This window comes from Dama dama, chromosome 24, assembly GCF_033118175.1.
Source record: "Dama dama isolate Ldn47 chromosome 24, ASM3311817v1, whole genome shotgun sequence".
Lineage (NCBI taxonomy): Eukaryota > Metazoa > Chordata > Mammalia > Artiodactyla > Cervidae > Dama > Dama dama.
The window spans coordinates 53261705-53273387 of record NC_083704.1 but is presented as its reverse complement, the minus strand read 5'-3'; the positions used below and the strand labels follow the sequence as shown (position 1 = coordinate 53273387).

Genomic DNA, 11683 nt, shown 5'->3' with positions numbered 1-11683 from the left:
CCTTTTCCAGTCCTGTGGCCACTGCTGAGTTTTCCAAATTTGCTGACGTATTGACTGCAGCACTTTCATAGCATCATCTTTTAGGATTTGAAATAGCTCAGCTGGTATTCTATCACCTCCACTAGCTTTGTTTGTAGTGATGCTTCCTAAGGCCCACCTGACTTTGGATTCCAGGATGTCTGGCTCTAGGTGAGTGATCACACCATCGTGATTATCTGGGTCGTGAAGATCTTTTCTGTATAGTTCTGTGTATTCTTGCCACCTCTTCTTAATATCTTCTGCTTCTGTTAGGTCCATATCATTTCTGTCCTTTTTTGAGCCCATCTTAGCGTGAAATGTTCCCTTGGTATCTCTAATTTTCTTGAAAAGATCTCTAGTCTTTCCCATTCTATTGTTCTCCTCTATTTCTTTGCATTGATCCCTGAGGAAGGCTTTCTTATCTCTCCTTGCTATTCTTGCTATTGGAACTCTGCAATCAAATGGGTATATCTTTCCTTTTCTCCTTTGCTTTTCGCATCCCTTCTTTTCACAGCTATTTGTAAGGCCTCCTTAGACAGCCATTTTGCCTTTTTGCATTTCTTTCTTGATGATGGTCTTGATCACTGCCTCCTATACAATGTCACGAACCTCCATCCATAGTTCTTCAGGCACTTTTGTCTATCCGATCTAATCCCTAGAATCTATTTCTCACTTCCACTGTATAATCATAAGGGATTTGATTTAGGTCATACCTGAATGGTCTAGTGATTTTCGCTATTTTCTTCAATTTAAGTCTGAATTTGGCAATAAGGAGTTCACAATCTGAGCCACAGTCAGCTCCCGGTTTTTGTTTTTGCTGACTGTATAGAGCTTTTCCATCTTTGGCTGCAAAGAATATAATCAATCTGATTTCTATATTGACCATCTCGTGATGTCCATGTGTAGAGTCTTCTCATGTGCTGTTGGAGGAGGGTGTTTGCTATGACCAGTGCTTTTTCTTAGAAAAATTGTTAGCCTTTGCCCTGCTTCATTTTGTGCTCCAAGGTCAAACTTGCCTTTTACTCCAGGTATCTCTTGACTTCCTACTTTTGCATTCCAGTCCCCTATGATGAAAAGGACATCTTTTTTGGGTGTTAGTTCTAGAAGGTCTTGTAGGTCATCATATAACCGTTCAACTTCAGCTTCATCGGCATTAGGGGCCACTAATCCAACTAGAGGTTGGATTACCATGATATTGAATGGTTTGCCTTGGAAACGAACAGAGATCATTCTGTCGTTTTTGAGATTGCTCCCAAGTACTGCATTTTGGACTCTTGTTGACTATGAGGGCTACTCCATTTCTTCTAAGGGATTCTTGCCCACAATAGATATAATGATCATCTGAATTAAATTCGCACATTCCAGTCCATTTTAGTTCACTGATTCCTATAATGTCAGTGTTCACCCTTGCCATCTCCTGTTTGATCACTTTTCTTTGATTCATGGACCAAACATTCTAGGTTCCTATGCAATATTGTTCTTTACAGCATCAGACTTTACTTTCATCACCAGTCACATCCACAACTGGGTGTTAGAAACCCAAGTCTAGAATTGTGTGGGAGTGTCTGTGTGTTTACATGAGTGCATATATATGAGTTAACTGAAGTTCAAGATGTGAGAACCAAAAGAAGTGAAAGTGAGAAATAAATGAGCAGGGCTCCAAACTATGTGGGACAGAAAATGTCTAATTCCATGATTTGACAGAGAAACCAGCAGGTTGTGCATTGGAGCTGGTGTCAGCCATGAAAGGAGAGCAAAGGATGCCCCTTCTCCAGCCTGTGGATGTGATCTGAAGGGAAGTGATATGCTTCCCAGGTAGGTATCAGGCCCAGGGTGCAACAGAATAACCCATTGACCCATAGATCATGGTGTTCTTGTTCTAGACTGGCCAAACCAGCCCAAGGAACCAGGTGACAGCTAGGGCAAGTGCGCCCCCAAGCAACATATGAGGACTGTGAGACTCCATGTTCAGCTGTGATGTGTCTGTTAAACCAAGAGTGGTGGAGACAGGGCGTCTGTCTGGTCTTCTGGCTCCAGCCAGTGGCCTGCTCAGTGCTCAGGAACTACTGAGGAATTGACCCTTGTTGACGAAGTATCAAGACCCCTTCCTAGCTCATACCAGGGCTGAGGTGGGTTGGTAACATTTTCTGAGTGTCCCTTCTTTTTCCTTGTAGCCGCCACCCCCAGTGGAAAAGCCAAAACCACCCCCAAAGGTGGTTACAAACAATGAGCTACAAGCAATAAAAATCCAGGCCTGGTGGCGGGGCACCCTGGTGCGTAGGACGCTACTGCATGCGGCTCTCAGAGCATGTATCATTCAATACTGGTGGAAACAGAAGCTGGCAGAGCTGCTGGAGAAGAAACAACGGGCTATGCTGCAGTATTATGCTCGGGAAAAATGGGCAGTGGTCAGGCTACAGTCCTGGGTTCGCATGTGGCGCGTCCGGCTTCGTTACTGCCGTTTGCTCCATGCCGTCCGCATCATCCAAGTCTACTGGCGCTGGCATAATTGCCATACCCGTGGCTTCTTTAGGGGCAGCTATGAACTCACAGCAAGACAGCTAGGACTTGAGCTTGAGATCTTTCTGGGATCACACATCTGTCGGATTACGGACTGCATCCCCTTCCCAATAAAGAACTGATTAGGTCGGGTCCAACACTGTGTCACAAGGTCTCTGTCAGACAAGCTTCAGGAGGTCCTGTCTCAGTGAAGGGTCAAAGTAAATGATGGCAGATATTGGGCATCTCACAGCTCAGCTCTGAGGTTATCTGGGGTCCCATTTGAGGGAGGATTCTAAGAGCCCGGGGCTGGATGGGTGGGGTCTGTGATTAATTTGCAGTGGCTGCTATGAGTAGGAGAGATGGGGTTGCAGGGCTTCCAAGTCAGCCAACTCCAGGGAAACTCCTTCATAGTGTGGTCTATAGTTTTCTGTTTTCATTTTGTCAGTGGTTTCCTTTGCTGTGCAAAAGCTTGTAGATGATTAGGTCCCTTTTGTTTATTTTTGCTTTTACTTCTGTTGCCTTAGGAGACTGGCTGAAGAAAACCTTGATATGATTTATATTGAAGAATATTTTGCTTATATTCCATTCTAGGAGTTTTATGGTGTCTTGTCTTATATTTAAGTCTTTAAGCCATTTGTAGGGTTTTTTTGTGTGTAGGTGTGAGGGTGTATTCTAACTTCATTAATTTACATGGGGCTGTACAACTTCCCAACAGTACTTGCTGAAGAGACTGTCTTATCCCCATCATGTGTTCTCACCTCCTTTGTTGAAGATTAATTGACCATAGGTGATTGATTGATCATGGGCTATCTATTTGGTTCTCTTGATCCATAAGTCTGTTTTTGTGCCAATACCATGTTGTTTGGATTACTGTAGCTTTGTAGTATTTTCTGAAGTCTGGCAGGGTTATGCTTCCTGCTTTGTTCTTTTTCCTCAGGATTTCTTTGGCAATCCTCAGTCTTTTATGGTTCCATATAAATTTTAGGATTATATGTTCCAGTTCTGTGAAAAATTACATGGGTAAGTTAAATCTGAGCTTCCCTGGTGGCTCAGTTCAGTAAAAATCCATTAAATCTGTGGTTTGCTTTGGGTAACATGGCCATTTTAGCAGTGTTATTTCTGTCAATCCAAGAGCATTTCCATTCAATTTAGACCAATTCCCAAAGTCCCCCCCACCCACCTGGGGACAACAGAAGCCCACACAGCCTGGCCTTGGCCATCTCACTCTCTCAATACCTTCCCTGGTGGCTCTGTTAATATCAACTAAACCCAGTACCTTCCCATCTCAGTGCTTTGCTCTTGTTGCCTCATCTAGAATTTGAATGGTCTGAATGTGAATCTAACCATGGATTGGTCACCTGAGAGCCAGATGTGAAATTTTATCCTTTGCCTAGTTCAGCTAGTCAGCAGAACAAAGCCATAGGCAATCATCATTCATTCCTAAAACAACTGCATGAGGAATAAATGAACTAGTCAGGTCCTTCTCTTGCCCTTTACTCCACTTAGGCAAAGCATGTGTATGTCAGCCTTCACTCAAGAATAACCTCTGAGCTCTACCTCCTAAAGATAGTGGGTCATCTTACCATGAAGAGATCCTTTTATGTATGCTGGATCTACAGGAAATAGGGCAGTGTTTTTCAAACTTTACCAATGGTCCCAATGACATGGAGAGTCTCATTAAAGCAGATTGTTGGACCCAACCCGTCATACCCCCATATCACTGGGGTAGAGTTTAACTATGTGGTGGCTGTAAATGAAAGCAGAACTAAAGTAATGGTGGTTTAAACAAAAAGAAGTTTAAGTTTACAAACAGGTGTTCCAAGCCTGGTACAGTACCCACAAGGTAAGAAATCTTTTCCCCACAATCTGTTACTATGCTATATATGGCCTCTCATCCCAAGGTCACTTCATGATCCAAAATGGCAGCTTCAAGATCAATAATTAGATCTGCAATCTAGCCAGTAAAGATGAAAGAGAAGGAGAAAGGCATGCTACTTCTCTTTAAGGGCATATCCTTGAATTTACATATGCTGCTTTTGTGCACAGCTGAGAAGGATATAAAAGAAGATCTAAATAAATAGGAAAAATAATCATTGATAATATGACTTTGAGTTATAAAGTTGTCAATTATCTCAAAGTTAATCTGTAAACTAACCTCAGTTCCAATAAAAATCTCATTAGAAGTTTTGGGGAAATTACCAAACTGAGGCAAAAGTATCATTTTAAAGAATAAATAAATATCCACAGAAAAAGAGACTGGAAAAATGATCAGTCACATAAAATACATTATAAACTTGTAATAATAACATACTGTGAAGTTGACACACCAGCTGTTAAGAGTCTACGGTGAGGATTAAACATTTATTTAAGGATTTGTAGAATTTCCCCTTCATGCCATTCCCCTCCTTCATGTGTATCATTTGGTGATAGCCCCTCTTCCGCCCTAGCAGGAGAGGGTTTTATTTTCTGGATAATTTAAAGCAAAGAACATCCAAACTCAAGGGTTTCACGCATTGCTGAAGGCAGAGGTGAAGTGCCATACTAACATGGAGGGATTGATTGGAAGCGTGTAGGCTGAATAGTGAAACCTCAAGCCCTCTGTGCCAACTCAGCTACCTAAAGGCCTGCAGTCAACTTTCATTTCCTACCCTCTGACTCAAAGTTTGTGATTCTTCTCTGGGGAATCAGTCCATTATTGTTGCTTGAATAGCAAACTGCCACAAGCCTCAGTTGAATGCAACAGTAAAGCATGTTGACCTAGGCTGCATTCAACTGGAGTGGTTTGACTGGGGAAGCTCTGCTCCACATTTCTCATCCTTCTTCTCATATCAGCAAGCTACCTAGGCATTTTCTTGTCTTGGCAATGGCAAAAATATGAAACGGCAAACATTGATGGACAAAACCTTTCAAAGCCAAAGTCAAACTTTCATGTCATGCTGCCCTTATTATACTGGCCAAAGCAAGTCACATAGCCAGACCCAACACACAGGAGGACAGATTCCATTCCCTTATGCAAAGAAACTTCAAAATCCCATAGCAAAAGGTGTGAATATAAGGCATCTAAAGCAATCTACCACAGGTTCCAAAGGATAAAACAATGAGTACTGATGTTTGAAATGAAACCCAACTCTGCGTTATTAGCCCTTACTGCATGGCATCCTAAGCCCCACCATGGACACTGAGTAGCATTCTCCTGTTATACATAAATGGGCAACTTAACATAAATCATTGATATTTTCATAAAGCTGCTTACATGAAAGACTAAGACAAAAACGCAAACAGGAAAAAGGGTTTCAAAGAAATAGAGCCAATACTGGGAACAGAAGAAAAAGGTTAAAAAAAAAAAAAACCCAAGCTAACAACTATAACTAATTTTCTAGGCTAATAAGAGATGATAAATCAGTGAAATAAGAATGATATGCCAGCCTTCAGAATGGGAGAAAATAATAGCAAAAAAAGCAACTGACAAAGAATTAATCTCCAAACTATACAAGTAACTCATGCAGCTCAATACCATAAAAATAAATGACCCAATCAAAAAATGGACCAAAGAACTAAACAGACATTTCTCCAAAGAAGACATACAGATGACTAACAAACATGTGAAAAGATGCTCAACATCACTCATTATCAGAGAAATGCAAATCAAAACCACAACAAGGTACCATCTCACGCTGGTCAGAATGGCTTCCATCAAAAAGTCTACAAACAATAAATGCTGGAGGGGGTGTGGAGAAAAGGAAATCTTCTTACACTGTTGGTGGGAATGCAAACTAGTACAGCCACTATGGAGAACAGTGTGGAAATTCCTTTAAAAACCGGAAATAGAACTGCCATAAGACTCAGCAATCCCACTGCTGGGCATGACACCAAGGAAGCCATAATTGAAAGAGACACATGTACCCCAATGTTCTTTGCAGCACTGTTTTCAATAGCTAGGACATGGAAGCAACCTAGGCATCCATTGGCAGACGAATGGATAAGGAAGTTGTGGTATATATACTTAATGGAATATTACTCAGCTATAAAAAAGAATGCATTTGAGTCAGTTCTAATGAGATGGATGAAACTGGAGCCTGTTATACAGAGTGAAGCAAGCCAGAGAGAGAGACACCAATATAGTATATTAATGCATATAAATGGAATTTAGAAAGATGGGAACAATGACCCTATATGCAAGACAGCAAAAGAGACACAAATGTAAAGAACAGACTTTGGGACCATGTGGGAGAAGGTGAGAGTGGGACGATATGAGAGAGAAGCATTGAAACATGTATATTATCGTATGTAAAACAGATGACCAGTGCAAGTTCAATGCATGAAGCAGAGCACAAAGCTGGTGCTCTGGGACAACCCAGAGGGATGGGGTGGAGAGGGAGGTGGCAGGGGTTCAGGATGGTGGGACACATGTACACCCATGGCTGATTCATGTCGATGTATGGCAAAAACCACCACAATGTTGCAAAGTAATTAGCCTCCAATTAAAATTAATTAATTTTAAAAAATGGTGTGCCATTTAAAGAATATTCAGAGAACAGGAAAGAGCTTCTGAAAGTTGAGTCTTTAAAAAAATGGAAAAAGTCTTCTCAAAAGTAACACAGAAAAGACAGAGTTTAATGATAATGTAGAAAATATTGAAAAATTAGAGGATTGCTCTATGATCTGACTAATAAGATTTGTATAAGTATTAAAAGCTAGTGGCCAGTGAGAAGGCCCTGGCCTGTCAGCTTTGTAGAAAGTGAATTTCCATGAAGAAATTTCCACAGAAAGTAGTGAAACAAGTAAAATGTTTATTAGAAGGACAAAGTACAAGTGAATAGAATCACATATGCGGGCTCAGAAAGAGTCCTATCCTCATGGTAGTTTGAATCACTTATATGGGGCATTTCTTACAGGTTTCTTCTAGCCAGTCATCTTGCTCTTGCCTGACTCTGAGTCTGTTTGGTTTAACTTAGGGTCCTCCCATGTGTGTGCGTGCATCTCTTAGCCGAGATGGATTCTAGTGAAGAGGCCAAGGATAGGTTGACATCATCTACTATGGGGTGGTGCCTCCTCCCTTTCTGGCCCCCAAGAAGCCTTTCTGCTCATGTGTAGTCAGAAAGATCTCTTTGACCTCTAGAATAAGAAATATGTGGTCTCTTTATCTTTTGTCTAGGCAGGGCTCAACTCCTCTCTTGCTCCTGCTATTATTTTCATCTTGGGAGTATTTCTCCACAGGGGACAAACTTCAGCTGCTCAGCCTGGAGCCCACCTATCTCCTGCCTCAAGTTCACACAGCCAGAAAGAATCTATATCAAGACTGGAACCCAGATACTTACCCTTGAGTCACACCATGTCTCAGAGAAGTCTCACAGACTGTCTCACACAAGTCTCTAGTCAAGAGAAATGCAAAGTAAAACAGCAAGGCGACACCACTTTGCATTTTCAGTTTAAGGAAAATTAATAATTGACAGAAGTTAGATCGGATCTGCCACTGTGGAGAGCAGTTTGTAAGGATTTTGTGGTGTGGAGGAGCCACCTGTTTTATGACTCAGCAAGCCACCCTGTGTGTGACCCTGGAGAATGCCTCCCACAGCTGCAGAGTGATAGGAAGATGCTCCTTGCAGCATTGTCTGTTGTAGAGAATCCTTGGAGGTCACTTAGAAATTAATTCAGAGGATAAAAACAGATTATTCTGGGTCATGAGTACATATAGAGTCACTGTCATCAAATTATATATATATAAACATTTTCATAATAAAAAGAGTTTCTATGAAGCTGCGTGGGAAGAGAAAGGGAATCAAGAGTGTACTTCATGGTATGGCTGTCAGTAGCACTCTCTTGTCATGATAAAGTAAACACTAAGTCATGATCGGACCTAAGTTGCAAATAACCTCATAGGGAAAATGAGAGGAAAATGTGCGGTTGTTTGGAATGGGGCAGAAAAACTAAATCATATTCTTTGGTGGAAAGTTGATAGATAATACTTTGAAATGAAGAGGCCATGTCAGCCTGTTAACTGAGATCTGGAGAGAGAGAGTGTGAACATGGCTGGGAAGTGACTGTGGAGACAGTCAGAAAACTAATGGCTTTTGAAGCAAGCCTGAATACCTAATTAACTTTAAATGACCACTGCCACTACAGGAGGAGTCTGAGATGTTGCCTGTCTCCTAGGTAATGATCATTTGGGAAATTCCTCCTGTCCACTATATTTCAGACAGGATGAAAGGGCTTCTTTTGTTATAAGGAATATAACATTGGCCTGCTGAGTGCAACTCAACAGCTATAGAAGGACAACAGCTGGAAAGAGGGAGCAGAAATTGACTGAGGTGCATCCATCCCAAACCTTCCTTGGCCCCTTCTGCTCACCATCCATACCCACACTCTTCCCCATTAGAGGAGGGACTTTCTCACCTGTTGAAGAAGGGCACCATTGCACAGAAAATGGGAGGGTGTGGAGAGCAGCCTGAGCCTATGCACCTTCTTCTGCATTATGTGAGCTGCTCTGCTCAGTAGCTGAGGACAGGATGATTTTGTGGGTGGACCTAACCAGAGATCATTCTTGGGACAAGACACACTCTCAGGGGATGTGGTTCTACCAAAGACCCTGGTGCATCCCTAGCAGGAGGGAAATGCAGGTGTTTCTACTTTATCCAACAAGTTTGAGCCTGGAGAAGGCAACATGGTCCTTGGGTCATAGTTGCCCTTGTGACATCATGGCTATCTCCTCATCTACCATCCTTCCTGCCTCTGCCAAGACCAATGGAGCAGCGACCAGAGAGGGATATGAACACCTCAACCACTGCCCCAAAACCATGGGCAGTAAATGCTGTGTAAGACTTAGACACTCCCTTCCCCAAGAGTGGGGAGTTGCCCTATGGCCAAGGGAAGCACTAGATGACTTCAAGGACCCTGGAAAAGAACAGGGAGCTGGGGCTTTGAGAACTTTGCACAGAGACTGGTCCTCACTCATGCTTTCTCCCTATGTTCTGATTGCAGAAACCTGAACCAGATAATGATGATCTAGAGAAAGAGAGGAAAAGGAAGGTAGGTGGGGCCCAGGAGCATGCGGGAACCTCAGACCATTGGCCTTCTGACTCCAGGGTCCCTGAAAGTAAAGGCTTCATCTCTAGTCTCACAGGAATCAGCTCAGTGGTGCCTTTCTGTCCTGGTATATTCCCTCCATATTCTGGGTGAGGGAGGGAGAGAGACAGTAGAGAAGCGAGGAATCAGGATACTGACAGGCCACATGGAAGGTGAGACACACCTCAGTGAAAACTAGAGAGCTGGAGAAAGGGCATCCTGGGCCTAGAAGGATATGAGAGTGATTGAGAGATAGTGAAAGTGTTAGTTGCTCAGCTGTATTCGACTCTTTGCAACCCCATGGACTGTAGCCCTCAGTCTCCTCTGTCTATGGGATTATCCAGGTAAGAATACTGGAGTGGATTGCCATTCCATTCTCCAGGGGATCTTCCCAACACAGGGATCCAAGCCAGTCTCCCGCATTTCAGGCAGATTCTTTGCCATCTGAGCCACCAGGAAAGAGTAGTGAAAGTCAAAAGAAATGAGGTGGAGGAAGCTACGAGGGGGCTGTGATGGTGTAAGGCATCAGGAGGTAGCATCACAGGCTGGAATCTGGGCTGAAATGCAAGCTATAAGTTCAGAGTTTAATCCTCATGAGGACCCTTTGGTTCCTCACATCCATGTCTGGTCTTCTGGATCAGAAAGTGTTTCCACTGATTCCATGAACCTGTGAAGACCACAGGGCAAGCATCTCCTCATTTTATACAGACAAAGACACTGACTCAGAGGGTAAGCAGATGTGTTTGTGGGCATAGACAAGACAGAGGTAGAGCCAGAACCCCACCCAAGGTTCCTGGGCCCTGAGATCCACCAGGGAAAAGGCTGATTGTTCAAAGAGACAATCAGAGGTCCTTTGTGGCAGACACGACAGCTGTTGTTGATGGTGACAGATTCACTAGGAGTCTTCTGCTTTGCTTGGTTAGTTGCTTCTTGCAAAACAACGCCAGATAGCAAGGATGAAGGCGGCTGGGAAGATCCAGGCCTGGTGGCGTGGAACCCTGGTGCGTAGGACCCTGCTGTCAGCCGCCCTCAGGGCCTGGATGATTCAGTACTGGTGGAAAACAGTCCTGTGGAGGAAGTTGAATATGCGACGGCAGATCTCATTGAAGATCTATATAATCCAGGAGCAGGCAGCAGTCAAGCTCCAGTCTTGGGTTCGCATGTGGCAGTGCCATCAACGTTACTGCCAAGTGTGCAACGCTGTATGCATACTACAGGCTCCAAAGAGCTGCTTCACCTTTCAGACCAGTGATGTTTCACAGGCACAATATGGAGGTGCTTTCAACCAGCCAGAGTTCCATATTGAAATCCTATCAATCTAAGAGAATACTATAGGGTGGAGAACTGGCTCCACCACCCCAATAAATGTCTGACCAGGTTTTGTGTGTTTCAGTGACTGTCTCAGGATGGGGACCCCAAAGATTCAGGCCCTGCCCTCTTCTACTCAGGGAATACTTCAATATAGGTATCTCCCCCTCCTATCCCCACTCCTGCCCCTCAGTGCCTATGGCCCCTGTTTGGACCCACAGTAGCCATGTGCCACTGTATCCAAATCAGAAACTGCTGCCTGAGGGTGACCTCATATATGCAGAGCCAGATGTCCCAGTCCACATCTCCATCATCAGTTTTGTCTCCTAAACTCGCAATTGGGAGGCATTGGGCTTTGTATTTCTGAAGACTCTGGGTACCTCCTCATATGAGAGTGAAGGCATGCTACACACTCAGCCTGCCACTGGGACCCAGCGAGGATTGCACCCATTGGCTATGTGTTTGGCAAGCCCCAGACAGAAGTCAGGCACTTGGCTGGCTGTCCTGGGAACAGAGCAGCCCAGAGAAACCACAGGAGGCTGGCCTGAGTGATGACTGGACACAAGGTTTTGCAAGCTTCATGCTAATTTAGATTCTATTTTCTTTTTTAAAATTAATTTATTTGGCTGTGTTAGGTCTTAATTGCAGCACATTATGGGGTCTTTGTTGTATCTGGATGCTATTTTCTTTGGGAAATAGCAGATACCATGATCTTAAGGAATCTTAGTACTGCCTCCACCCTCCCCCATCATTGCAAGCTTCTCAAGGGTGCTAAACACAAATAAGGCTCCCA

The 11683-nt window shown here is 43.5% G+C and overlaps 1 protein-coding gene across 1 annotated transcript; it reads left to right on the top strand.

Moving 5' to 3' along the window:
- The first annotated feature begins 9314 nt into the window (after nucleotides 1-9314).
- IQCF3 (IQ motif containing F3) lies at nucleotides 9315-10904 on the top strand. Its single transcript, XM_061129201.1, has 3 exons — nucleotides 9315-9332; nucleotides 9499-9546; nucleotides 10506-10904. Exons 1-3 carry the CDS (start codon nucleotides 9315-9317, stop codon nucleotides 10902-10904), a joined length of 465 nt encoding a protein of 154 aa, XP_060985184.1.
- The last annotated feature ends 779 nt before the right edge of the window (nucleotides 10905-11683 follow it).

Bases quoted from the DNA above. Each gene is read 5' to 3' on its own strand.
- IQCF3 (XM_061129201.1), top strand. The intron at 9,547-10,505 runs GTAGGTGGGGCC...TTGCTTGGTTAG, and splicing joins AGAAAGAGAGGAAAAGGAAG to TTGCTTCTTGCAAAACAACG.